Source organism: Poeciliopsis prolifica, unplaced genomic scaffold, assembly GCF_027474105.1.
Source record: "Poeciliopsis prolifica strain line A6 unplaced genomic scaffold, Auburn_PproV2 SCAFFOLD053, whole genome shotgun sequence".
In the NCBI taxonomy this organism is placed as follows: Eukaryota; Metazoa; Chordata; class Actinopteri; order Cyprinodontiformes; family Poeciliidae; genus Poeciliopsis; species Poeciliopsis prolifica.
Genome location: NW_026562428.1, coordinates 2,770,138 through 2,792,528, shown reverse-complemented (window position 1 = coordinate 2,792,528; position 22,391 = coordinate 2,770,138). Strand labels below are relative to the sequence as shown.

Below are 22,391 nucleotides of genomic sequence, written 5' to 3'. Positions count from 1 at the left end.
TGAGATTCAAGAGGAGAGCAGTGTGGCTGCAGCTTGTTGGCTCAGTTGCTGCTGGAATGAGAGATCATTTGGTCTCACCTTAGTTAGAGTTGTGAGCTGCTCCATTTGTACAATGGAACAGTGTTCGGTGAGCGTTCTGCGACGGCCAAAAGGAGAAATTAAGCGGATGTTTCAGAAAAACAAAAGGTGCAGCCTTGAGATGGTAACTCAGAGTGACAGCCTATGATTAGCACAGAGCGTTCTCCTTGACCAGCAGAGACAATGAGTCTGGAGTTCTAAAAAAAAATAAAAATGTTGAGGATTTTCGCAGACAGAACCTTTGCAGGGTAGCCGCAGGGATTTCAGTCGATATTGGGCTTTTTAAAAATCACGTCTGCCCACTCGGTAATTGCTGCTCTTCTCTGTTGCCATCCTTTTACATCACAAACCGTGGATGTTGCTATGTGCTTCAGCTTTGCAAAGGCTTTCGCAGAACACATCCAGAAAACAGTAACTCCCAGCTGTAAGAATGTTAAAGATTTACTCTAAAACGTGGGGATGTACTAAAAATTATATTGCATCAATATAAAAAAATATATTGAGAGACTTCTTGAAGGAAAGGGGATATTTCAGTATGATAGAGAGCAGATTCATTATGGGCTTGCATTAGATTCTCAAGAAATGATATATGATATGGTCTCTTTAAAACAGACAACAATTATTCCTTTTGTATAGCTGCTAAAGCAACATTGATCATAACACCTATAATAATGTAGTAATTATTATTTTGATGTTTCTGTAGTTTCAGAGCCTCAAGGGTGACGAGGTGTGGCTCCATTAATTTTACACTTTGACACCCCTTTTTTTTTTTTTTCATTTTTTTGGAAACTTGGGCTGCTCTGTTGCATACTGAGTTATCTGATGAAGCAGATCTTCAACCATAACTCATAGTGATTTAGAATTTGAAACTTTATAACTTTGGTGCACTTTAACAACAAAATCAAACCATGTCTAGCTGGGAATTAGCCGGGGCTTCCTCCTAAATAGCATTATCTTTTAGATGCATGTTAAGTCTTGAAGATAGTTGTGAACCACAGGGTTTCTGTTGCATTAAAGCCACGACTGGTTAAGTTTTTGAAAGAGAAGATATTTGCACAAAGGCCTACTTTATATTTAAAAAAGACATGATCTGCAATTATGTCACAGTGACTATGAAATGACTCACAAGAAGTGAACAAATATTTAACTAAGACTCTCTACTTTTCATGCCTTTTTGGTTTGGGTTTGTGAACTCGTAGAACTCAGATTATCCAGCTTTTTTTTTTTTTTTTTTTAAAGCCGAGTTTTACAATTCAACAATGTGGTTAAAGTTACATTTATGTACATCTTTTGTTTTGGCAATAAAACAATTGTAATTAATTGTAGTTTCTTAATGACTTTGCCGACACAGCTTTAAACTTGCTGCGATAATAAAAGAATGTCTAAATGTATGTCTGGGATAGCAATTATTTAATTTGATAATATTTAACAGTCATCACAGTTTTTGCTATATTGATATTGTGATAATGGTAATTTTGCAGTCTGTTATCTTCCTTCAGCTGATGAATAGTGCACAGCAACATGTGGGGTGGGTTATCTTTTTCTTAAAACTGAAAGATGAGTATAAAAGCTTTTTGTCAGCCTCATGATGAAAAGTGTGCTGCTTGGAGCAGCAGGTGGGGGAGGGGCCATTGTGAGATGCAATCAAAGACAATGCCAGTTAATTTGACATTTTCTCTGCCATCTCAAGTTAAGGACTTTAAACTAAAGGTACGACAGAATATTTTATAGGTTACGAATGCGCAACTGTTTAAAGCTTGGCATTCCTTGACATAGCCACTGACATACTAAAAGTGTCATCGTATACATTAGTCAAAATATTTATTTCTGGCAGTCACTAATATTCTTCAGGGATTTTTGGTTCTGATCCATCACTCTTCTTTTAGCATTGTGAGTTTCATTGGAAATAATACTCTCTCTCCCAGAAAGAGAAATCCCCATCATACCAGCCAGCCACAGGACTCACTGGTTTTACATTGTTTTGTGGTGAAAGTAAGCCTATCAAGCTACTGTATGGCAAGACAAGTCCATTCTTGTAACTAATTTCTTCAATGAGGAAATGATGTTATAAACACAGCCTAAATGGACGCACAGCCTACAACCAGACTTCCTTGCTTATATAATCCGCAATTATGTACCCCCCTCCCCCATGGAGTGAGAGCAAACACCACTTGTCGTAACCGTTTTCATGACATATTTGGGAAAGTTAAGGTATACAGAGATAATAGAAGGAGGAGTGAGTGTGGGGGTTTTGGAGTAACTGTTTGGTGGTCAATAATGGAGGCCTCCCAGCTTTGAGGGCAGTATAAACCAAGGATTAGCATAACTGTACCAGACTCAGACAGACACAGACTGAGCGGTGGTGTTATCGGGGGGGTCATTGCAGAGCTCCAGATGGAACAGATTAGAGCCCCCTTGCTCCATCTTTAAACTTAACCTGCAGACTTGGAAAATCGGGGGTGTCAGCAAATGTCAATCCGATTCATCCAACCTCACCAAATAAGCCGTGCATCCAAACAACACCAACGGCCATGGCTGACACAGGTACAACCCTGGGCGTTTTGTCCTAATGAAAACACGCTACATTTGGGAGAAGATAGTCTGGGGCAGTTCTGTCTGGAGAGAGGCGAGGGCGTTGAAAAGCACCGATAGATTCTGATGGGGAGTCAGTGCTCGGCTTTGAAAAGCTTGCATGCCTGCTTGAGGCAATGACTGTGCATGCACAGATGCATGAGCCCCGCCATCAGCCAAGAAAGACTGTCATTTTCCCACTTCCCTTCTCCTGTTTCTGGTTTTAATCGCGTACAAGAACTTAAACGTGTGCAGAGAGAGCAGCCAACACATCCTCGTGCCTTATAATCAAGTTTCAGACCGCCTTGTCTTGCATTTCTTTTGCGTTGGCAGCGGGGAGGGGAGGAGAGGGAGAGATTAGATCGCTGTTGTTTTTTAGCAGCAAAGCCGAGGGAAGGGGTAGCGCGAGGGGAGCTGGGAGGGTGTACTGAAGGCCAGTTAGGGGAGGAGGGAGAGATTAGCAAATAACTGGGCCATGGGTAAACACTCAGCAGTGCCCACCATCATCCAATGGAGAGCCTCAGAGCAGAAAACTACTCTGTCGTCTTTTGATATGACTACCCTCTCTCTTTCTGTTTCTCATCTACCTCGCTCCACTGGCCTTGCTTGCATACTTTGACCCACAATCCATTGCCGCAGCGGCAGCCAAAATTACACAGCGAGCTCCACAGAGCAGTGCCCGAAACAGGGCCTGTCATGGTGAATAAGACATGGAACGTAGAGATTGGCATCCAAACAGAAACAGTTCTAAAAAATTTGATTAGGATTAGTGAGCCGCAGACGCGTCGGTAAGATGTGACAATGGGCGCCTCCCTTGGTTGAGACGACACATAACGGGGTTAACTACACATACTGGAACTGGGTTTCAGTATTTATCAGATCTGGATAAGTGGGAAAAACTAAAGTTTAGGGGGAAGACAGGATGCAAGGTCCGTCCTTCCTTTCTTTCTTCAAAGCTTCCATCATGTATAATACACTTGTTTTCTTGTGTACTTTCTTTCTTCTGTCCTTCCTTGTACCTTCTTTCATCACTTTTCTAATTTCTTGTCTTATTTCCTTCCTTCATTCAGTCATTCCTTGTCCTTTATCTTCACCTTACTTTGTTCCGTATGTTTCTGGTTTCTTTCCAGTTTTTTTTCTTCTTACACTCATCTTTTCTTTTTTTATTCATTTATGCCTTTTCTCACCTTTCTTCGTTGTACCCTTCCTTGCTTCTTTCCTCATAATCTATTATGTTCTTTTCTTCCAATCTCTCTTGGGTCTGAAATCATCTGGAGTTTTTAAATTCCAGAAAGTATATTTCGGAATCCTAAATAAGAAAAGATCAGGTTGAATTAATTTGAGCTTCATTCTTAATTTTCTTGAACATTATCTAAATATAATAATCTAATGTATTTCATTCAATAGTTCCAAAAATAAATGGACTCATTCTTTTAACCATTCATTGTAATCTATTATTTACTGATCTATGCATTCATGTTGGAATCAAAACAGCATAAAACTCAAAGAATATCCACAGTTGAGCTTCCCCATGTGGGAAGGACTATCTCCTTTTAGTTTTATATCTCGACTACTACAAGATTTTGGTATAAAGGCTTGAGTTGAAGAATCTGACTTTCATAATTTAGTAGTAAAATAGGAGCAACTGAAGTCAAACATGAAAAGTTCCTGACAATGATCTGAGATCAAATGATAACCTTGAGTAAGCTTCTAGAGACAAGCACCTAAATGTAATGATCCATTCATGTTCAAATGATTGCTTTGATTTTGATTTTGTTGTGATTTTTTTGAGGGGGGGCTTGCAGCATTTCATTGCTGTATTTTATTTCTGTATTAGTTTTGATTGTAAATATCTTAAGCTTTAGATTGAGTAGATTCGTCTGCACGGCCTGCTCTTGATTAGACATACCTGGTTTTAGTAGTAAGAAATTTGATATTTTGTATTCCTCTTGATCCACTATGTCTGTATGTTAGTCCTTCTGTTGCCTCGTCTATTATTTTCCCCGCTGCTGTTATTTAGTTCCCCTCATGTCTCCTGTTGGAATTTTATAGTTCCTTCCTCAGTAAATATCTGCTTCAACCTAAGGCGTTCATTCTGCGCCAGGATCCAACTTCACCACACCTCTATCCACATTTTTTAGCGGTCTGAATGGGAAGCTGTCGTAAAGGTTTTCTTCCCACTTATTTCTTTTCACCCTGACACAAATATAGTTGAGCGGGAGTGTGTGAGACAGATGCTGCAAGCATGTATGTCAGGTGTAAACAGTCCATCCTGTTATCTAGATCGAAAATTAAGTAGGGAAAGGCGAGTCGACACAAATGTGCAGTCACAAGGAAAAGCTTGCTTTCTCCACTTATTATGCGTGATTGTTCAGAAGACTCCGGTTCCAAACTTAAAAGTCTGAGCTAAATCTCAAACCTTTGGAGTGCAAGTCTAAACAACTTGCAAGTATTTAGAGCAAGAATCTATAGAGGGCAAATCTTACTGAAATCAATTGTATGAAGTAAGGTCAGATCTTAAATGTCTAGAGCACCAGTCCATGTCTACTCTTGCGACTTTGAAGCGTGAGTCTTTGTCTTGAGTCTTTGAAATGTCAACTCTCATGTGTCAGACAGAAAAGCTCGTAAAACCTCTTGATCAAACACAAGTTCAGAGTAAACAACACAGGCGCTCATATTGTTCCAATTCAATATGTTCAATATCCTTGATTTTAGATCGGAGCAGCCCTGATATCCTTCTAAGCTGTCAATATCACTCTTAACACCACACAGCAAGAATATCTCTTCAGATTATCTTAATTATTACATTTAGGTGCCACCCTGATAATCCGGGTGTCATTGAGATTGTCTGAAGGGTGAAATTTGGACAAAATCAGCATAAAATTCTTGCTGTGTGAACTAAACATAATTTAAGTTTTCAATCTTTCAGTCTAAGTGATGCCTTGCGTCTTTAGAGCACGAGTCTAAGTCTCACCAATCAGTCAGGCCCAGCCTTTACAATCTGAGTCAAAAGTGGAGCCCCAAGTTTTTAGAATGTGAGTCGAAGTCAAGTCTAAAGTCTTTAGAGCAAGAATCTAATTAAATTTTCCACATTTGATCGAAACACTCAGGAATCATGTTAGTGCCAGGTCTGAACAGCCCTGAAGAACAAAGAGGAAACGGAAATCAATGAATCTGCCTTGTGGTAAGACAGTGCTCTCCATTTGTCTTATGTGCACTTATGTGCAAGCACATTGGCACAATGAAACCATTTAATGTGCTACATCTCAGTCAGTGTGTGTCATAATGTTATTTCCATCTCACAGAAGGTCAGGCTTTGAAGTCTGGGAGTTTAAAGGGTTAGGGAGACAGTGAGGGTGTTTTATTGCAGGATAAAAGGTTAAACAGCTCTTTACATAAGTTATTGTTTGGTCATCTGATGCCTACTGCTCATTTGGTATTGTTTCTAAGGAAGCTTTGTATAATAGAGATGCAGGAAAATTACATTTAAGGGTGGTGAATGAAATCTTAAAAATCCAGTTTTAGATCATTTTAGAGGGGGTGTTATCAAAAGTTCCTTCTTTGCCGTGTGTTGTGGTTTGTCTCGGAGGCGTCGCTGACAGAGCGCCATCTCTAGAATTCATTTCACAGCCTCAAACACCAAGCGTTAAAAAGGTCATGTCAGCAGACGCTGCTGAAAAGAGTTCAGTTTTTCCAGCCCTGCATGCGACGTCTCCGTGTTTGTCTTGCCGTCTGTGGGTGTTGTCGCAGGCCCTGCACTTCCTTCTGTCGTGCTGCTTCTATTATTCCTTTGTTTCTCCTCTCTTCTATGTGAGTTCTTCCTGTACAGCCCATGTCCACACATTCACCAGCAGTGAGAAAATAAAATGAGCTATGATGGACGGGATCTTTCCATACGTCCAGAAAAACTTTTTACAAAGAAATAACATTGTAGTGTTTGACCATGCAACCACTACAATAGTCACTCTTACTGTACTTAAAGTATTTATCTAAATATTTAGCTTTTACACTAAAAATTACATGTATATGATCTAATTGGTTTCAATTGAAACAGAAAAGCAATAGTTATTCCAAACACTACTCAAGAGACCGCATTAAAAACATTAAACATGGACTGAATTTAGTTGTAGTGTTCATGTGCTACTTGCATTAATACACTTTTTAGTAAACCTTTTTTCTGTTTCCTGTAGGGTATCAGTGAAAATAAAACAAGTGAATATTAGCTAGTAAATTGGTCTGAATTGAATTATCACCTAATATATATTGCTGCCAGAACAGAAATGTGTTATTCTGCCAGGTAAAACTCTAGCTGCTTATCAAAAGTATTTTAAAGTGTTGTAGTGATGGGAAAATTCTTTTTTCAAAACTTTAATATCTTTTTATCAGCAGCCAGCCATGGTCTAGTGGGCATGGTTGATAATGTGGCTAATTACACAGCTAATCTCTGCATGTTTTGCTCCTTGGGATGTTTTAGCAGAGCAGAACAGAAAAGACACTAAATTTGGAACTTCAAGCTTTCGTACTAAATTCAGAAGAGTAATGGTTGTGTTTTTAAAAGAATATACTTTAATCTTCAAGATTACCACTTTATTCAATTAGAATTTCAAAAACTGAAGCTGAATATAAAAATATTACTATAAAGTATGTTGGGTGTACTGGCAGAGGATGTAGGTGGAGGACAAACTTTGCAAATTATGCCTGTGCAGACAGGTACAATTATTGTTTGAACCAGGTCCAAAAAAGGAACTACCCACCTTGGCTACAACCCCAGAATTTTTTTTTTTTTTTTATCATCACCACAGGTGTTAGTTTGACTTATAAGACAGTTAATTTATTAAGTTGTCAATCAAAACTGCGTCGGAGACTTCTACATGCTCGTCGGCGCAATACAAAAGCCTGCAAGGCACTTTAACACAAACAGTCTCATTCTGTTACTATACTTTCCCTTTTAGAGTAACCAATTAAGTATCGTTGAATAGAGAAAGCATTGTGAATGAATGAAGACAGTAGGTCGGGTTGTTAAGTGAAGGCAGTTGGTCCAGTTTCACCACTGGATTCATTTATCTCTTGTAGCGGTTCATTAAAGATTTTTTATCGCGGTAGTTAGGGCGAAATGTAAGTACTGATTGCTTTTATGTTAAAAATCCATTGCAGCCGTGTCCTTAAAGCTACGCTTTCTTCTTTTTTGGGCTTTAAAGAAAGCTCGAGGAGAATTTCAATGCAGCCTTTAAAGTGTAATTCGAGTGAAGACGATGGAGAGAGAAAGGAAAAGAGGGTTCGGTTCACAAAGCTACTTGGAGGAAGGAAAATCTGGAACCACACGCCCTTGGTCTAGGATCGCACTGCTATTGTCTGCAGATTTCTGATAGTTTCTTCAAGTGGCACGTTTCACTGGAAATCTGTCGCTGCTGGAGTCCCTTTGTCTGCAGATGTATGTTTAAGTTGCATAGTGCTAAAATATTCATACTGCTTGAACGCTTGCTCGTTTTTATCACATTACAATCACAAATCTCCGTGTTTGTCAGCAGGAAGCGACACAACATTACAGCCAATTTTTGGCATTTCCAAACATTGATTTCTTTTTTTTTTTTTTTTGTCACAATAAATCCAAATTCTCCCGAGAAATTTTTTATCATAATGGAAAACTATATGATAACTGCCCATCCCTAATAATTATACATCATCGATAGAATTTGTATTGGAGTATAACTTAAAATTCTGCTTAGTTCAGTTATACTCTGGCTGTGACATCTATAATGCACATACCAATATGCTTAGTGAGGCATTAGAAGACTGTCTAATATTCGATTCTCTTTCATCTTCAGATTCAGAGTTAACTGAGGTGAAAATAACACCACTTTGAAATCAGAAATGTTTCTCCTGGTCTAGTGAGGAAATCAACTCACTGAAACTCACTTTTTAATCTATCGTTGGCTGTGGAGGTGTATTCGCAGGAGCTCCCCCTACAGACAGAGTCAGGTATGCAGAACAGTGAGCAGTAAGGGGCCTGCAAGTTGAGGGCAGCTGCTGGCCAAAGTCTACAGTAGCCAGGGGTTGACAGCTTTATCTTCTTATGAGAACAGAGGAGGAAAGCTGGCTCTGTGCCCAGCCAAACTACCACTCTCCTGCCTCAACCCCTGCTCACACAGGCTAGCTTGACCTTGGACAGGGCACAGTCACCGTTGTCCTTCCTCCCTCTTTGGAACTAACCCCAACAGCACCCTCCCCCCACTGCGCTCCTCCCGGATGGGGGATAGGGAGGAGTTGGGAGTAAGGGAAGCAAACTGGCACATCATGTTTCTCTCTTCTGAAATTACCCACAACACACGCTGTGTACATATACACACTCTCAGAAACAGAGACGAGTTCTTCCTGGCTTGGCACTTCAGCCGCCCAGATGTGTGCAAGCTTGTGTGATTTCACAACTGGCTCCATCTTTTCAGTCAAAACTCAGAGGCAGACTTGAGTCCAAATGAATTCATGTAATTGGAACTTTGCCGTATGTAGTCGAATCACAAAAATGAACGTCAACAATTTATTGGGATTGGAGGTGAGAGACCGAGACAGTGCAGCTCATAAATGTGAAAATAATTCATGGTTTATGCAATTTGTCAAAATAAAGATTAAGACTTTCCAGATCACCTATATGTGTGCTGACATTAACTTTTGGTGGACTCCATTAACCAATTAGGACTCTTCAGGTTAAAGCATGATAAATTAAAATGAGCTTGATAATTTCCATTCTCATTAATATTTTAGATTGGGAAATGTTGTTTACAGAAACCTCATAATCCATTTTATTTGAGATTTCGTCTGGAAGTGGTTTTTATTTCTGTTTCATTTATTGTTTTACTTTGGATATTTAAAATATCTTCCAGTTCTAATGTTCAATGTTCTTTGCAAAATTAACGTTTATTTGTCTTTGAGAGGGCAAGCTTGCATTATTATGGTGCCATTATCATTATATTACTTGGAAATGGCCTCAAAACAACAATATTATTGTTTATCACTATAATTACTGGGACACTCTAGTTCTGGTCCAAATATTTTGGAATGAGCAAACAGAGATGTTGCTTGTAAAACATTTTTGGAAGAAAAAACAAAAACATGTAGCATTTTTCTGTACAACTATGCAACAGATAGACCAGATCAGATCTGGTCTATCGTGTCTATTTATGTTTGGCGTTGCAATGTGAAAAACATTTTAAAAAGTCCAAGGCTGTGGATACTTTAGCATAGAACTGTTTTTATCGTGTTTGTCAGGCTGTAAACCAGTTAAATTTATTAAGGTGGTGACTTTATGTATGTGTTTGCCATTCCTCCTGCTGTCTGCGTGAATGTTATGTCCTTCAGGCTGCAGTTAAATGGACTTTCTATTGATCTTCTGGTTCGTGAGAGGCAGCAGCTGTAATGGGCACATAGTTGGTTTTCATCTGTGAATTCTTCCTGTATCGATAAGCAGCTGCTTCAGCAAATGAGATGTATTTGAATCCATCTTGGAGAATTATTGTGATTCTATTTGCGTTCATTGAGTTCAGTTAAATAAATACCCTCCATGTCTACATCCCACCTTTAGGTATTGACGGAATGCTGCTTGAATTTGCTCATTTCATTTTGTAATAAAAAAAAAAAAACAAGATTGGGTATGAATTATAAATCAACTGGAAAGTCCACAGCCGTATAAGCCAACCTATTAAATCGAAGTTGTTTGACTTTCGAAACAACACGGACATTGGATTTGGATACAGACGATTTTACTATTCTAACGAAATCCATGAATGAAGCAAACATCTAGAATAACTTGTTGATGCGTTTCCATTGACCATAAAGTTGCGATAGATTTTTGATAAGGTTTTTGAACTACAATAAGGTAGTTATTAATTGGTTATCAATTTGTGGCCAAGAGTTAGACTTGTAATCTAAAAGGAATAAGAAACAACAGCAAAATATCTACAAAGTTTGTGCACTTTTGTAATGAAAACACACCTTGTGTCTCATGAGCTTATCTTGCTAAGTCAGATCATTGGCTAGTGGAAGGATCAAACGGCTTAAACAAACTTAATTTGGTCAAGTGCCAGGGATGGAAAAAAATATCTCAGAGTTTCTCAAGTCCACTTTAAGTCCAAGGTCCTGTCAGGTCCACACTTAAGAACAAAGATGACACTTAAATACCTTCTTTGTGTGTTGTCAGCTGCGCAGGGTGAGGAGAGGGAGTGTGCCTTCACGGACCAGCTGCCGCAGTGGGAGGTCAAGCGAGTGGCGGAGGGCGAAGGCAGGGTCTCCCCAGAGAACACCACCATCCGATGTGCCAAGGGCAAGCACTGCTTTGGCCTGTGGGAGAAAACCCCGCCTGGTGAATTACAGCTGGTCAAACAAGGTAACAACCAAGTTTTCTCTTACACATTTCTTCTTCTGCTGCTTCTGCCGCTCTTTTCTCTCACTTCCGTTTCAAATCACCAAATGAAAGTTCGAGCTTAATAGAATAATTCCTGAACTGTACGGTCAGTCATTTCCCTCAGTTAATTTAAAGTCCTGGTTTGAATTGGCTGAGTGAAAGAGAAAAAATTAAACTGTTTTATAGAAACAGAAATGAATTGGTTCATTTATCTAAATGTCCAGTCATGTGTTACTGCTGTACATTGTGTTCTAGTTTGGACGCCCTCAAATGATTTACCTTTTTTTTTTTTTTTTAAACAACCTAAGATTGCAATTTTTCTTGTCTCAGGTTGCTGGAGTCACCTTGCTGATAACCATGGCTGCCATGATGACCGATGTGTGGTGACCAGCCTGCCGCCTCCGATCCAGAATGGAACGTACCACTTCTGCTGCTGCGGCAGCGACATGTGCAACGTAAACTTCACGGAGGACTTCCCGGTGCCGAGCCCCACGCCTCCACAGCCGTTCAGTAAGGACACGCACACAAAAGCCGGCTAACACGCGGGCGCGTTTGTTCATCCGCGGGCGCTTTAGTCCGCTTCTCGGTTCTTCATGCAGGGCAGAGCGCAAACAGTTTTGCCACTTTTTTGTTTCTGACGTTGACGTTCAATGTATTTTATTGGGAATTTCTATGTGTTATTTCTTAAAAAGCCACTTAGATTCACGTCTGGACTTGAACTTGGCCATTAGAATGTTGATGTTTCTTGCTCTAACGTGACAAAATAGTGGAAAAGTTCAAGGTGTGTGAATTATTTCTTTTGTTGAACTAATTTTCAGCCATTTTACTTGAGTAACAATCCACTAAGACCAAGTGAGAGTTGAGAATCTCTGTTGTGCTTTCAAAGCTTTAGTGAGTTGTCAAGCAGCTAACAGATATTGTTATTAGCAGTTGTGTTTTGTTTTGTTTTTTTTACCTGCGCCACACCTGTGAATGAAAGCGCCGTGTGTGGCGAGATCAGGGCGGTGTCAACGCCGGCCCATCTCCTCTGCAGACACGCTCTCCCGCCATCCATGTCGTCCTACTGCATTCCAGGGATTACACAGCGTCTGCTCCGGCTGTCTGCAGACAGACAGTGGGAGCATGTCGGCGGCTGCTTCTGCCGCGCCGACAGATAACAGGGGAAAGTAAGGAGTTAGCGGCGAGTAATTAAATTGGATTCTCTTCGATTAATCTGTGAAATTTTAATTCCATTTGTGCCTGAATTTTTAAATCCCGTTTCTGGTTCATGGCAGATTAACTGCTGACATGTCTTGACAGATTCCTGGCTAAGTAGGAAATGTCTGTGTGAGTGATCTGAAAACAAAGCTCATGGATGATGGTTTTAGGGTGGGGTATTCGGAATAGCACAGTAACAGAGAAACACTTTACCAGTGCAGAACCAGCATAGCTAGAGGATTAATTATATTTTCTGACTGTAATGTTTACTTTTAGAATAACACTTAAAGTTCCCTCCTTCTTGCAGTAAATTCCTCTCATCGTGCCAGCTCACCTCACAGAGTTTCTATTGGATTTAGAAAGAAAGTTGATTTTTGTATCTAGTGAACCCTTTCTGATGTTTTGGATCATTATCCAATAACAACCCAATTTCACATCACCAGCAGAGATTTTTCTATAACTAGCAGAGTTTATAGAAACTTTTGGGATTTAAGTGTTTTTCAGATATAAACACTAGATCCCATATTCTATAATTAAGATTTCACATCCACCCACTTGTCAACCTCACCATCCAACTACCTATCAACACATGCATCAATATGCCTCTCAAACTGGCATCTAATGGTTGATATGGAGATTTGGGGGGGCTGTGTCACACTGTATATAAATTCAAAGTAAACAGAAGTCACAGATTACTTATTTAAAGCTCCTGGACTTGTACTAATTTAAAAAGATGCAGTATTAATAAAAGAAAATCTAAAGTAGCTTGAAATGCCTTTGAATAATCATGATATAAAATATACATTTCTTTGAACTGTCTCCTAACGTTTTTAAATTAAAAAAAATCAATTATGCTATCTCACTGCAACAGAGAAAAGACGGACATTATCTTTCAGGGAAGGTTTGTCATGAAACGCAAAGTTGTGAAGAAGTGTTTTCATGTGAACTGTGCGCATAAACCATTTTGTATATTTGCCTACTTTGTTTTGATATATGACGCTAGGCGCCGTGTGTTTTCCTGGAGCTCTAAACAGTCTTCTGCAGCGCGATGGAGGAACATCGGCGTACACGTCTGCTCATTCTGACTTCGTTGTTTTGATTAGAAGCCAAGAGATGTTAGAGATGAAAGGGATCCTTGTCAACTTCTATATATGGTGTGTGCATGCATGCATAGGTGGAACAGCAATCATAGCTGCCCTCAGGCTCTAGAGGTCATCAATAATGAATCAAACTGTTGTTTCTGGACAACAATGTACAGTTCAGTACATTGTGCTTCTCTTAACAAAAAAGTAATCGGTGTGATTTGGATTTGTTTTCTCGTGTTTCCTGCTTGCAGCCCATGGAACGCTGCGCCACGAAGAGACAGTAACTATCGCCCTGGCAACAGTCTCCTTGCTGGTTGTGGTCGCCGTAGCAGCCTTCTTTGGTTACCGCATGATGCACAGTGAGTTACCATGGAGCCTCGCTCTGAAGATCGATTTTTCAGGGCCATCTGAACGATTTTGGTTGCATTTCAATTCTAGTCACATAACGACTTACAGTCTTCTGCAGAGGTTTTCGTACCTCTGGATGCTACATTATTGATGTATGTAATGGTTCAACTCAAGCCAGTGTATTATTGTGAAGTTGCGTAAAAGCAATGGATAATTTTCAAAATCTTTTGCAATAAATAAAAAATAAAAAATGTGTCTGTATCAACAGGAAATGGCAAACAAGGGCTGCACAACCTCAACATGATGGAGGCTGCTGGCTCTGAGAGCTCACTGGACCTTGACAATCTCAAACTGCTGGAGGTCAGTGTCCAAATTAACTGTTTTCATCATTTCCACCCTCCGCCCTTAAATCCAGATTTAAGACCAACCTCATCTGTTGACCCTCCTATTTAGCAGTTTTGGACTAATAAAAGTGATCTATGAATGCAGCCTTGAAGATATCTTGAGATTTCTGATAAAATAAAAGTCAGAGTTGCATTCAATATCATCTGAATTTCAACCAGGTTTTATTTGTAAAGATTCTCTTATCACTGATAGAGGATTATGTTTTTTTATCCACATGTCTTCAGAGAGTAAGGGATGCTTAAAAGTCAAACCAAAGACGCTGAGACAGAAATAAACCAAAAATACATCAAGGTCTATGGCTACTTCTGTCGTTTCAATGTGACTTTTATCATCCGATCATAGCAGGATGATGCGTATGACGGGTCAAGCGTGTAAAAATAGGAATGCGTTTTCACTAACACCGGATCCTGACTACCTGATCTGGGAGTAAGTGGATTCGTGTTGTGATAGGAAGCCAATACAGTCTGGATGATATTCAGCCGCAGGGACAATAGAGGCAGACAAAGACTTATTTAGGTTTCTTAGATGGGTTTGCTTTTTGTTGAAGAGGGAGGCTCAAATTTCTAAAACTGTGGACGGCTTGCTTTTTCTGTAAATAACCTGTACACTAAAATTTATTTTATATCCCTTATGTTTTTTTTGGAATGAGTCTCAAAGTCTCATCCCACGATTTAGACTCCCTAAAGCCTGATCTATTTTCTTGGAAAATTTACTCGAAAAACCATCTTATCAGCTAAAGAAATGGCAAGGGATCTAATTATCATTTTTAATTTAATTTACTTTGATTTAATTGACCAGAAGTCTGAGGCTCTGTAAAAACATGGCTTTTACAAGCACTCTAATTACTTCAGTTGCAAATAAAAAACTAGAAACACCTGCCATTAAATTGTGATCTGAATGATTGATATATATATATATATTATTTTTTGATGAGAAAAAGTTTGCTAAAAAATATTTCTTCAGAATTAGGCATGGACTGACTACAGATACCAAGCTATAGCAATGTTTTAAAACAATAAATTTATAATAAATTTAAACTAACTGAAAACACGAAAGAAAAATGTTGGTCCAAACAACAGAATTCAGTGCCACGTTGTAGTAGTTATGCCGGGCCAAGTGGTGGCACTGTAACACCAACTTACAAAGATGTAAAAAACACTGCAGTTGAAGAGACGTATATTCAGCTGGTCTTGGCGAAAACGCAAATCAGTTTTACTGATGAAGAACATCAGACCAGCAGTTAAAACAAGGTGGTGGTCAGAAGCTGCTTTTCCATTAACCGTCAAATTGCACAAATTGGAATTTCAAAAGTAAATTTGCTTCTTAGAAACGCGACAATTTTTAATACGTTTTTTGCGCTATGATGAGATGGTTTTTGAGCCATCTCAAAATCTGTGTATTTCGCAAAACTGCAATGGAAACACTTTGTTCTTTTGCATCCCACGAGTCACATGATCAACAACTGGACATTACTACTGGTGGAAACTCCAAATGAGACAACAGGAAGGGGTCGGAGGTTCATAGCGCAGTATTGTTTTTAATGACGTGATTTCAATTGTTTCATATTTAATGGAAACATGAAGTTTGAGCCATGAATTTTGAACAGAAAACCAGAATAATAATCTAAAACTCAACCACAACTTAAAAAATCTCAAACTGAATGTTTCGTGGTTTCCTAGTCAAAGATGATTTCACGTAGGCTGTTTTTTAAAAACCATTTAGTGTGGGCTAAAGTAGGACAGTTTAACATGTTACTTCAAGCTCCTGCTTGTAAGCATGTTATTTTGTTTACATCCTATTATGGATTTTAGCTAACTGTACAACCCCGTAACAGGCAAAAACTCAGGCTGTCCAACATGGCTCTGTCTCCCTGAGTTTCGACTTGATTTTCATCAGATAACGTTCTAAAATATTCAGCTTATCGCTCAGCAGTCTCCTTGTAGCTTTGCAGATGCTGCGGGTTATATCTTGTTGGCCTTCTGGAAAATGTATTCATCTGTTCGTATTTTCATGTTCTAAAGCTGTCCTGAAGTCATTTGATTCCCTTGGCTGCTTTGAAATCAATATAAAAACTGCTGCAACCAACACGGTGAACAGTACAGTAATGTAGATAACTTCTAAAGCTGTAGATTCTACCAGTTTGAGCTTAACCTCGCATCCTTTTCGGGCCTGAGAGGGAGACGTTTTTCATTTTCGTTCATTTCACGGCGTTGTCCTTGTGCCTTATCAAGTACACATGTTTTTTCGCATTAAACTGGTGGCCTGCTGAGGGGGCGTGAGCCAGGGAGCCTTACTCCCAGACTAAACAGGTTTATTGTTTCGCTTTGTGTCTTTCTGAGCCAGAGATAAATGTCCAGAGGAAGACATTAAACACAAGTAAATGCACTGCTGAATTCTTCCTCTGCTCCCTTGCAGATGACATTTAAAGGCAGTCTGCAAGGGAACCGACTCAAAACCATTTTAACTGTTGTTTGTTTTGTAATTAAATTTATTTCCCATCCCCCCACTCCCTGCCTGCTTGCTAACATGCTTCACTGTCGGCCTGTTAATAATTGCTTTTACTGCTCTTGAGATTTTGAGTCTTTTTTTTGGGTCTCTCTGTTTTTCTCGGGTCTCTCTGTTTTTCTCAAGCACATGTGTACCTCTGTGTTGGACTATGTTTTCAACGAAGGATCCTGTTTGCCTTATTCTTTTTAGATTAGTAAGCTCAAAAGATTTAAATTGTAAAACATCTATTTAGAGTCTGTTTTCCTTTTTCCTCTCTCTCTCTCTTCAGCTGATTGGACGTGGCAGATACGGCACAGTGTACTGCGGCTCTTTGGACGAGCGGCCCGTTGCCGTCAAAGTGTTTACAGCAGCCAATCGGCAGAACTTTGTCAACGAGTGCTCCATCTACCGCCTGCCGCTCCTGGAGCACGATAACATCGCCCGGTTCATAGCTGCTGACGAGCGGACGGGCCCCGAGGGCCGGTCAGAATACCTGCTGGTCATGGACTACTACCCACATGTGAGTACAGGGCGGAGAAAAGCAATTAATGAAGCATTATTGAAGAGCTTTACTCTGCTACATATTTCCTTTCAAGATATGTATTATTTACAGCGTTCTACTTTTTTTTTCTTTTATTTTTAGATGTTTTTGGTTGTGCCAAAATCTGCTTAAGAAATTTTACATAAATAAATGCAATTAGAAAATGACTTATTTTTTGATGCACCAATTGAAATTTTTTGGCCAATCAGGCTCTTTAAAAATCCTTACCTGCCAAGTCTGACTTCAGTAAATTATTTTTTTGTCTGAAAAGTTGCTAAATATAGTGAGAATGTTGCTAAGTTTGATATAGTGGGGTGACTATTCCATTAGATTGTATATAATATCGATCTAGCTTTGGAGGGAAAGCATTCTACATGTTATTTTCAAACTAAAAGTATCTATAAACTGAGCTTTTACAGTTTTTGTCAAAACGTTGAGCTGCAGAGTTACCAGTTTGACCAGTTGCCTTTGTTAGTTTATCACAACGCCCCACAGGAGTGTGAGAAAAATATTATACAGGAATGTCTGCAGAATATGACAAAAAAAAAAAAAAAAAAAAGATCCCCAAACCAAATAGGTGAGCATAATTTTTTTTTTTAAATCCTCCCCCTCAACAAATATCAGATTGCGACAAAATAGCAAAGTGAACTTTTACTTATTATTATTATTATTAAAGTAATAATAAGGGTAAGTGCCAGCCGAAATGTTTTTTGTCCAAACCTGAAGCTAATTACAAGCCTGCTAATGCCATCCGGCACATGAAAGGAGTCCGTGCCTTTTCATAGTTATTATTATAATGCACATTGCCATGGTAACACAGGGCAAGCCAGGACACACCTAATGCATTGGAGTGAATTATTTATCTAATTTATCTAAACTGAATCTAATGTAATTTTCCTCACTAACAGATGCAAGAACCGCATTGTGATTGATTTTAGAAATAAAATATTGGGACTTTCAGGAAGGAAATTATTAAAACTCACTGTTAGTTCGGGTGTTTTCGAACAGCGTTGTCATCTTTTAGAACTGAATCTCATTAATTTTCTGCTACACAACCATTTCTTGATTAAATATTTTGTTCACGTCTTGCCATGTAAAAATGTAGCTGCTCCTCACCAAGGTCAAAGCACAGAATAAGCTTTATAAATGTGTATTTAGTTTTACTTTTTTTTTTTTTTTAACCCTGAGCTCCAATAGTGATCTGCTGAGATGACATCAGATGGTGTTTTAAACGAGTGCAGCCAGAAACGGTGTTCGCTGCAACGTTATATTGGAAGTTTTAATCATTGCTGAAGACACAAAGTATTCACTAAAGTATTCACATCGCTATTATGTGGAAGGATGAAAAGTGTGATTTTTTTTTTTTTTTTTGTGCTTTCTCAGAGAAAATGTGTGAGATTTAACCAATTTAACAGTCTGAAAATTCAAGGCCTGGTAATAGTTTTACAGCACACCACACATCACTTTTTGTCTCGTTTGTTTTTGACTTTGTTCCTGTTTTGCAGGGCTCGTTGAGTCACTACCTGAACGTCCAAACCAACGACTGGGTCAACAGCTGCCGGTTAGCTCATTCTGTCACTCGAGGCCTGGCGTACCTGCACACTGAGCTCTTTAAAGGAGGTAAACTCACAATGCAAATATAAATTGAACATTATTTGTAGTATATGTAGAGCTTGAGCCATTGTCGGTGGTAAAAGTTTGCCAAGCGCTCTTTTATTTCTTAAGATTTTACTTGCTGTGGACATATTAAAGTGTTATCTGATCGTTACTCGGTAGCGAGATAGTAAAAATATAACGTTGAACATGGAACCAAAAATGCAGAAGCTATGTCATGACTCAGTAGCTTTTAGAAGCAATACCTTGAAGCAAGCACCTTGTGTTTGATCTTATTAGTCACTTAAATATTTGAGGAATGTTGAATCACTCTTGTTTTGTAACATGTCTTCTGTTCATCGAGCTTTTCAGTCACTAATAATGCAAAAAAAACTGAAACATTTCCTCATTCTTTGCAAAACTGCTCCGATTGGATTGAGAGTGCGTGTAAACATTAGTTTTAAATTAGACTCATCCTAACTCACGAGTTTTATTTGATTAGAAACTATTAAATTGTGGCTCTATCTGAATGTTTGGAAGGTGGCCCTCTGCCTTGGGCTTATTGGATTAAATCTCAGCACAGTAGATGCTCGCCACATAGACCTTTAACATCGTGTCACAGATTAAATAAGACAAACGAGTAAAATTTTGATTTATTTTTACGTTCAAAAGTAACTAGCATATTGCATAATTTCCTAACCTCATTTAGCTCAGGTCTTTTGCAGCCTCTAACAGGCTCTGTTTGCTTTCCTTTGTGTTTGTTTGTTAAAATCCCAATGAAAAACTTGAAGTTTATGATTTTTAAAGTTGCAAAGTAAGAATAACTTCTACTTTCACGGTGCTGAGCCCCAACAGAGGTCATCCTCTCTTTGACCACGGCTGTACGTGCTGCATACCGCGGCTCCACATGGCTCTGTTTATCCTGTAAAATTCGCATACTTGTATTTTGACAAACGCACTGTGAGCACGCCCAGTCGAGGGGTATTTATAGACTCGCCTCAAGCTTCCCGTGAGCAAAGAGCATGAGGAAAGGGACACAGTATAGACACAACCTAGAGAGTGTGAAGAATATTCTCCCAGGAGGCCGATTGGATGACCAAACGAGTCTATTTTTTTCTCTTTCCCTCTTCAGCATGTCACAAAATCTCAGTCTCAGCAGCTGCGTCGAGCTCTTGTCTCTTCATCGGCACAGATACACATCAAACGGGCTCAGAAGTTGACAAGGGATGAAAGTGCACTGATAGCCTGCTTGTGCAGATGGCTAACTAATAAAAAGAGGCTGAGTGTTGGGCACACACGGGGAGAGAAGGGAGGAAGCTGATGGGCAGATAAGGGCGAGAGGAGCTGCTAACAGCTGAATCTCTCAGGCTTTGGAACATTTGTCATCCTCCCCCACCAGGAAACACATAGCTGCTGTGGCTGCTTCACTGCGCCCTCTGCTGGGCAGGAAAAATCAGCAGTAAATGTTGACAGTCAAGGTTACTCCAGGAAGTAATAAAACATGTAAGATTTTAAATGGAAAAAAATAAACGATTCCCTTGTCTCTTCTCGCCGCAGATTTGTACAAGCCAGCCGTTTCCCACAGGGACCTGAACAGCAGGAACGTCCTGGTCAAGGCCGACGGCACGTGTGTCATCATCGATTTCGGCCTGTCCATGAAGCTGACGGGGAACAGGCCGGCGCGCCACGGAGAGGAGGAGAACGCCGCTATAAGCGAGGTGAGCATTAGGGAGAAGGAAGAGTTGCGCGGTAGGAGTTGCGCTTTGACATGTTTCTGTTTGAAAATGTATCTCGGTTGTTTTTCTTGGGCAGATGATGCAGCGTGAGTCATGTCTGAGCTGCCATTTTGGTCTAACAACTGTCAGCAAATAGAAAGAGAGCTGCCAAGTGGCAACCGTCTTATTATAGTGAGATAATTTGGAAAAATATGGGAAGGTTTTAGAAAGTTCTGCTACAAAACCCTACTTCACTTTTCAATTATTTTCAGCGTCATTGAAAAGTAAATTTAATTGAAAAAGTTCAACTTGTATAGCTTGATTACATAGTGTGATATATTTCAAGCGTTTCTTGCTCTTAATTTAGATCGCTATGGGCTATAGCCAATAAAATCTTAGCGTGCAATTTCTGAGACAATTATAATATTGCAGTAGAGGAAGTGGGTGCATAAGTTCTTTGCAAAACCCTGACAATCAGATTTAGGTCTGTACTTTGACTAGGCTGCTCTGACACATGTTATCTTTGAATATTCCAACACCCTGAGTTGTTTTCAGAGCATTCTGGGAAACCGAGGTTCTTTAAACAATAAAAAATAAAAAAATACATATTTTTGAATAATCAGTGGCTTTTGATGTTCAATTAATTGTTTTTTTGTTTGTTTGTTTGTTGTTGTTTTTTTGCTTAATTTGGAAGTTAGCTGTAAATATTCACAAAAATAATTTTAAAAAATTGTGAATTAAAATATTCTGCTATGCAAGCATGCTCTTATTTTGAAATGTCTGGGCATGCCTTTGTCACGGCACTGTATTAAAATAAATCAGCATTTTTCTGGTTATTGACGTCAGTAATGGTGATTTTTGTATACAAAATAATAATAATAAAAAATATTTGTTTTACTGTAACATCTTTTATTGTCTTCAGGCTCTTCAAGACAGCTCATGGTTTTTTCAAGTCTAGTATATGCTGTACATTGTTTTCCTTACTGAATGAATAATTGTTAAATCATTGGGATTTGAATAAAGACTAAAACTGTTATAATATTTTCCAGGATTGAGTAGCTTTAGCAGTAGATGGCATTCACTGACTGAGCCAATCAGTTAACTCACTACTGAGCAAATGAAAGTTATTCACTGGGAGTTTGAAAAGATTTTTGTCCATCTGAATAAAATCTTGTCTTTGGAAGCTGGTGCAACAAGATTTAAAATTATTATTTAAAATCAAGATTTTTACATTAGCAGATGTCTATATGTGGATAGTATTGCTATATTTCCCACTCTCGCTTTAATTCTTCAGACTCCATTCTTGTTCTTTTTGATGTCGATAAGATTTCTTCATCTGCTCAACTCCTAACTATCAGAATCATAAAACTCCAGTTGTGTTGAAGATTTTACGCAGTTTGAAGTGCATATTTGACATATCCTCCTCCTGGGTGTGCCACCGTTGCTTCAAGCAGTTCCATTTCCTGTTTACTTTTCAACTTCTGTTGCTGCTCAGTCTCCAGTGGTCAGAGCTTGGATAAGGCATTCAGGTTTGTTAAGAAGCCAAATAACCTAAAACAGTCACTTCCTTCCAATTCTGTATACACTGAGCATTTAGGTTTGCTTGAACTCTATCATCTGATATTTTATTTCCATTATTGTAAAGGAAAATGTTACATTTTTTTGGGAAATGTCCTGATTACCCTTCCCGGATTCATGTACAGCAACAGTTGCATGTCTATCCACCAAGGCACTGCGTAAATACACATCTGTGCCCTCCAGAGCAGCAAAGCACCAGAATTTTGATCAGTTAATAAAGTTTGTCACTTACTTGTTCCTCCATTGCCAGGTGGGGACAATCCGCTACATGGCTCCAGAAGTGCTGGAAGGTGCTGTGAATCTGAGGGACTGTGAATCGGCGCTGAAGCAGGTGGATATGTACGCTCTGGGCCTGGTTTACTGGGAGATCTTCATGCGATGTACCGACCTTTTCCCTG

The 22,391-nt window shown here is 39.2% G+C and overlaps 1 protein-coding gene and 1 long non-coding RNA gene across 2 annotated transcripts in view; one reads left to right on the top strand and one right to left on the bottom strand.

Annotated features, from left to right (window-relative positions):
• LOC129378730 (uncharacterized) overlaps nucleotides 1-22,317 on the bottom strand; it is a 27,977-nt gene extending 5,660 nt beyond the window's left edge. The window contains exons 1-3 of the long non-coding RNA XR_008608085.1: nucleotides 22,226-22,317; nucleotides 12,000-12,145; nucleotides 10,822-10,980 (exon numbers count right to left, since the gene is read on the bottom strand). This is a non-coding gene — a long non-coding RNA (uncharacterized LOC129378730). The remainder of the gene's footprint in view (nucleotides 1-10,821; nucleotides 10,981-11,999; nucleotides 12,146-22,225) is intronic.
• The window catches only part of LOC129378728 (bone morphogenetic protein receptor type-2-like), a 30,611-nt gene that overhangs the window by 3,704 nt on the left and 4,516 nt on the right, over nucleotides 1-22,391 (top strand). The window contains exons 2-9 of the mRNA XM_055059187.1: nucleotides 10,841-11,026; nucleotides 11,375-11,554; nucleotides 13,578-13,685; nucleotides 13,943-14,034; nucleotides 16,856-17,086; nucleotides 18,613-18,727; nucleotides 20,258-20,418; nucleotides 22,244-22,391. Of these exons, the coding sequence (XP_054915162.1) occupies nucleotides 10,841-11,026; nucleotides 11,375-11,554; nucleotides 13,578-13,685; nucleotides 13,943-14,034; nucleotides 16,856-17,086; nucleotides 18,613-18,727; nucleotides 20,258-20,418; nucleotides 22,244-22,391 (1,221 nt within the window). The remainder of the gene's footprint in view (nucleotides 1-10,840; nucleotides 11,027-11,374; nucleotides 11,555-13,577; nucleotides 13,686-13,942; nucleotides 14,035-16,855; nucleotides 17,087-18,612; nucleotides 18,728-20,257; nucleotides 20,419-22,243) is intronic.